Here is a 5628-nt window from a genome sequence, read left to right as displayed (position 1 = left end):
AACACGACACCGGTACTTGACAGTGCTTGGTTAACTGTGAACACCAGAAGATCCTGAATAAGATCCCCGAAGAAGCATTTAAATATTAATCACGTAGAAGAAACATAAGAGGATGTCCTGCAAGATTTAACCTTCAATTTCATTATTATTGCCAACCTCTTCTCAGAATGATACTTTTTCCCACACGGCAAATTTTTCCCATACTTCAAATCTTTTCACTTTGTCAGCTCTTTGGCTGGACACTCAAAACCTTCACATACAATGGCTAACCATATACACTAGAATGATCCAAACATAATAATATATAGTGCCTATATATTACAAAGTCCTGTAGATGATGTATAAAATTTGACTGTTTTAACAATATGCAAACGAACTGGGATTTTTCATCTATCCGACAAACTAGATACAAAGATTTATACTTTTATTTCAACATAATATAACGTTAGCATACATATATACACAAAAATCCATATAGAGCAATGTGTAATACTACATTTAATTCTACAACAAATTGTTTATGGTTCTGGTTGCACTCCAGCAGCCCGTGCCAATTCTTCCATTTCAACTGGAAAAGAGGAATAGCAAAACTTAGTGCATCCACTGCAGTTAGTGTATAAAAATAAGTGAAAATTTCATAGGAAACTAGTGAGAACTACAGCTCTCATATGATCGACTACTGCTAAACTTACTTTTACTTAATCTAGCCTTTTCTTCCTTTAACTTAGCGTCACGAATCGCCTTTTCTTTTTCCTCTATTTCTCGCAATGCAGCTTCTTTCTTGGAAAGTGATCTTTGTCTTGATGCCCCATAAAGCACTCCAGCCAAAAGGAAACTCCATCGGCCAAACTAAAACAAATAAAAAAAATCACATCATAATACTGCTATTACAGCAATAAACCATAGTGGTTACCAGAAATGACTGCAACCAGTCACCTTTGCTGCTAATAGCGTTCCCCCCCCCCCCCCCCCCTCCACTACCAGTTTCGAATTAGCTAGTGACTCATCATCAGATGGTGTACAGTTCTCAATGTTTGACTTAAGAATTACCACCGACTTGACATTAAAATGTAAGTAATTCCAGATATTGATCACAAATTGATCTCTACAGGGCTACAAACGAACATTACGTACGATTTGCTGGGCATCTCAAAACTGGTAGTGGTAAAATAAAAATAATTTACCATCACAAAAGGTGACTGGCTGCAGTTGTTTCTGATACCCATTGTACACCAAAATCCTACCATTCCACATCCATAATGGAAAAAGCTTTAATAAACCATAGTTGTCCCAGGCATGTAGTTGCAATAAATACTTTTTTTCTTCTGGGCACTGAGGCTTCTGTATGAAATGATAATTACATATTTCTTTAATAACAAATTTTTAAAAATCTCACTCTTATGTATGATGCTAAGACCAGCTGTTGTGCAAATAATGAATAGTAAAGGTCAAAAAGTCACCAATTATATTTTACTGAAGACGTGCCTTTAACCTCATTGGAAAACTAGAAATATTAACTAGGTTTACGAACATTGCCAATAGCATCAGTTCTGCTAATTTTCTATAACAGATTACCTCTCTTCAAAAAGCAACAGATCTACATGTAAATGATCTAATTAATCCCTACTAATGATTAGGTTCTGAGACCCTTTAGTCCTATTTTAACAGAAAGCTGGATAGATGAGTAAATAACTCCAAGACAACAATTCTAAATCTATTTTTTCACTTCTGCTAGAGCATAAAGAATACTGAGGAGAAAAGAATATATGATAAATCACACATAAAAGTAAGTTCTACTCCTGAATCACAGCTACACAACTATCTTTGCCTTCTGTGCATGCACCATGAAAGAATGATATAACTAGGAAGATGCAGCAATTGTGTGGATTTAAAAGGGCGATACATGTAAGAATCTCAAGCAGTAATTGGATTCCTCAACTGTGTGAATCTTAACACCAGATAAATTTATGATAAACTGTGCAAAACTGATGAAGGTGGGGCAATGAGCATACTAGTTGTTCACAGATGAGGGGCTATTCAATGCAGGATGTGAAAATGTCACAGTCTATAGAGAAAAGACTTTCCACTGTGACAAAGAAGATATACAAAACAAACTCTGGAACTAAGGTACAAGTGCACTTAATACACCACGGCTTACCCCTGCATGCAGCTGTTGGTAACAGTTGTTGCAATGAGCGATTGGAAGCGAATGCAATGAATCACGAGTTGGTTGTGGGTAGCCAATGTGAATGCTCAATTGTAATTTGCTATTCTTTGTAAATAAGGTTAGGCCTACCTGTTATTTTGTTCTGCAAGATTAGAATTTAACCACACCGTCCGAATTTTTATTGAAACTGCAAATAAGACAACAACATTATTGCAATGATGAACTTATTTCTCTGGCTACACGACACATCAATCTATGGCAGCAACTTTATTATTGTGTTAAGTCGTTAGCTTCACCAACTCTCAACCAAACTGTCACATTCAAACCCTATCTAAGCCTTGGACTTCATTGCTTAACAGGCTGTCGGGAAATTTAGTTTTCTTCCATTCAAAGTAGTTGGGTTCACCAACTCAACCAAACTGTCACCTTCCCAATTAACCCAGGCCTTTGGCTATTCTACTGGTTAGCCTCCTTTGGCTATTCTACTGGTTAGCCTTTCTTCCCAATCTCCATTTTGGAAACAAACCAATTTGCATATTCTGCCAAAAGAAATCATTAGATTCCATGACTTTCAATGGGTACAGTATAATATGGTCGACTGGCTATGACCGACATAAACAAACTGCCAACAATAGCATGAAGCTGAAGAGCCTGATACATACTTAACTGCACTTAAGTTAGAATTAACATATTGATAGAAGCAACTGTGTATGAAAGTAGTGAAAGGTATACGTCCATGTTTCATAAATACTGCTTACTGCCCTTACGTGTGTTCCTTTTTTACATAACTGTCTGTGTATACTATTCCTAAGTACAGAATAGGTGTGTGGGTTGCCTTTACAGTAATTCAGACAATGTGCTTGTGGTTCACATACATATTTATAAAATCACAGTCTTCGTTACGGTGCACTTCACAAAACACTTCAGTGGGTAGTCAAAAAATAGAGGAAGAATAAAATACATCATTCCAACCAGCAAGATGACCTTTGCATGGAATGAAAGTGATAGCACCGATATTGCGCACAAACAATAGTTCACTTTGAAATGTACATATAACACATCAGGGTAAAAGTTATGTAGCGGAGCCACCTTCTTGCATTTTTCACAGTTTAAGAATACTTGTACATAACGTGCACTAAACTGCTCTTTGGAGACTTCTCTATTATCTAGTACAGGTTTCTGGATTGACTTGCCATTTTATTTTTTAGAATGAAAAGTGCTACAGGTCACAGGTCAGCCTGTCATCAGAGCTTTTATTTAGCATGTGACATTCTCTTTCATTTGTTTCACCAACTCTCAACAAAATTATTCCCATTCAACTTAACCTAGACTTCGGGCTATTGTACAGATCAGTATCGCCATAACCAAGAGTCATGAGGAGGGTAGGAGGGGGCGATACTACACTCTAGCCCAGGTTAGACCTAAAATGTGTGTCCTATGGAAAAAGACTTTCATAAGGAAAGTCTTGGCTACGTCAATGGGCTGATGTAAGTCTGCTATATTTAACTAGGGGAAATTAACTCCATTTTCTCCAAATATCAGGACTGGGGCTCTATATCAGTGCTTCGAGTGAAAAATATAGCCTAACAGAACTATTAAGCAGCATTTGTGATTGAGGTGATAATTTCATTGTTAACTGGCAAAACCAACAAATGTAATATCATTAATTATAATTTTTGTTATGGGGACTATTTTACATACATCAGATTTTGAAGAGTGGTTTATGTCCTCTGTTATGATGACACAGGTGACAGCGAACGAGTGGTATCAGCAGGTTCAATGTTTCCAATCTAATACTTTGCCAACAGTTGCAGACACAGGACAAAGCACAATTTTTCAAGTTTACTCAATACCAATTTATATAATTTTGTAGATGCACAGAGCAAATATTTTATGGAACGTACACGCACTGCCCTCTTTCACACATGATCACTCAAGCTGTTTGTCACTCTTTCAAGATGCCTGCATGTATCTTTATCTGCAAAATCAAATGGCAGGCTAGAGGACGAGGCAGGTTCTCTTGATTATATGTTACTTCTCCGGTGTGTTAAGTGTTTTTCAAATTCACTCTTTTAACCGTGTGCCCAAAACGACATTCCCAAATACATTGAAATGCATATATATTTAGCATTATGCCATGATAAGTACCCGAGATTCAGGAATGGCATCACGTTATGGGGTTTCTTCACGGTCCAACTGCCTAATGTGCACTAGAAGAATAACTAATTATTCCGATCTTTCTCCACAATTCTTATTGGAGCGACAGGAGGGCTGAATAATAAATTCGTCACCTAATACCGGCTTTTTAAATATTGTTACTAAACTCTCACGGAATAATTTGCACCCATAGTCTTGGCCGTTCGTGTTTCTCAACGCGATAACCTCCCGTCTATTGAAACAAATCTGTGACCTGATGCCGTATCCTCTCGGAAAAACGCTGTCCGACATTGACGGTACAGTATATTGAACCACAAAGGTATTGCCAGATCCCCAATGGGCAACTTCCAGTCACATGGTTAACATCGATTTTTTAAATTATTTATTAGCTATTATCACATCTACACATCCGATACGTTCACCGACACATCTTTCCGATGGGAAGAAAATCTCACATTCAATTTCAGTGAGAGAGTGAGGACTACAGTCCTATCATGTAAATATAACGCATGTTAAGTTAGAATTACTTTTTAATAATGTTTATACTGAGAGAATTGTTCTCAAACGGCTTTTTTTCTTTTCACTTTTAGAACGATGTTTAAACAAATTCTACCTTTATCAGAGGAGATACCCTCACTGGTGGTGGAAGATCCGCCATGGTTGCACGAATGGCCACAATTAGAAGTTCACAGATATTATAGCCTAGCATAAAACTCAAAGTTCATAAACATATAAGCTAAGTAAAAATTAAGGATTTAAATATATAAGCAGCATCGCTTTTTTTAACTACTGGATTTCCACTTTTTTTACTTCATTTACATGGTCAATAACTTATGAATAAAATTTTTTATTTACTTCCTAATGAAAAATTTGATTATTTATTTCTCGAACGTAAAGAAGCAGTACAATTATTGTTTCGAAAAGAGACATCGTCAGATATTCATGATCAGGGTTCCTCAGATTTTCAAATAAAATTCTGCTTTGTAAACGTGGAGAAATATCTCTCCATTTTAACACTGAAGAACAAGTTGTGGGAATGTCTTTGATTGTCAACAGTGATGTGTAAATAGTATCGTTGTTGTTTTGGTGTTACGAAACGTCATTGTCAATCAAAAGCGTGAAGGTTTAAGAGGTTTTGTTATAGCTGTGACAGTGTGTGTTAACTGATGCTGGACTGGGAACGAAAGGTTATAAATAGGAAAAATGTTTCATTATTTGCTGGTGTTCCTGGCTCTATGTCACTGCGCACAGGCAGCAAGCGATTTCGACTTTGGAGACGCTCTAGCTCTTATATTGGGCTTGAT

The 5628-nt window shown here is 36.8% G+C and overlaps 1 protein-coding gene across 1 annotated transcript; it reads right to left on the bottom strand.

Annotated features, from left to right (window-relative positions):
* Positions 1–407: 407 nt before the first annotated feature.
* On the bottom strand, positions 408–5032 carry LOC126260223 (ATP synthase subunit e, mitochondrial). Its single transcript, XM_049957527.1, has 3 exons — positions 4938–5032; positions 693–849; positions 408–568 (listed from the first exon to the last, which is right to left on the bottom strand). Exons 1-3 carry the CDS (start codon positions 4980–4982, stop codon positions 519–521), a joined length of 252 nt encoding a protein of 83 aa, XP_049813484.1. The 5' UTR covers positions 4983–5032; the 3' UTR covers positions 408–518.
* Positions 5033–5628: the final 596 nt, after the last annotated feature.

This window comes from Schistocerca nitens, chromosome 5 (assembly GCF_023898315.1).
Source record: "Schistocerca nitens isolate TAMUIC-IGC-003100 chromosome 5, iqSchNite1.1, whole genome shotgun sequence".
In the NCBI taxonomy this organism is placed as follows: domain Eukaryota; kingdom Metazoa; phylum Arthropoda; class Insecta; order Orthoptera; family Acrididae; genus Schistocerca; species Schistocerca nitens.
Note: the sequence above shows the minus strand (reverse complement) of the source record. Positions and strands in the feature narration are given on the sequence as shown.

Excerpts from the sequence above, each read along its gene's own strand:
- LOC126260223 (XM_049957527.1), bottom strand. The coding sequence starts at position 4,982 with ATGGCGGATCTTCCACCACCAGTGAGGGTATCTCCTCTGATAAAG. Across the intron at positions 850-4,937 it reads GGGTATCTCCTCTGATAAAG|TTTGGCCGATGGAGTTTCCT; the intron begins GTAGAATTTGTT and ends TATTTGTTTTAG. Across the intron at positions 569-692 it reads AAAGGCTAGATTAAGTAAAA|TTGAAATGGAAGAATTGGCA; the intron begins GTAAGTTTAGCA and ends CCTCTTTTCCAG.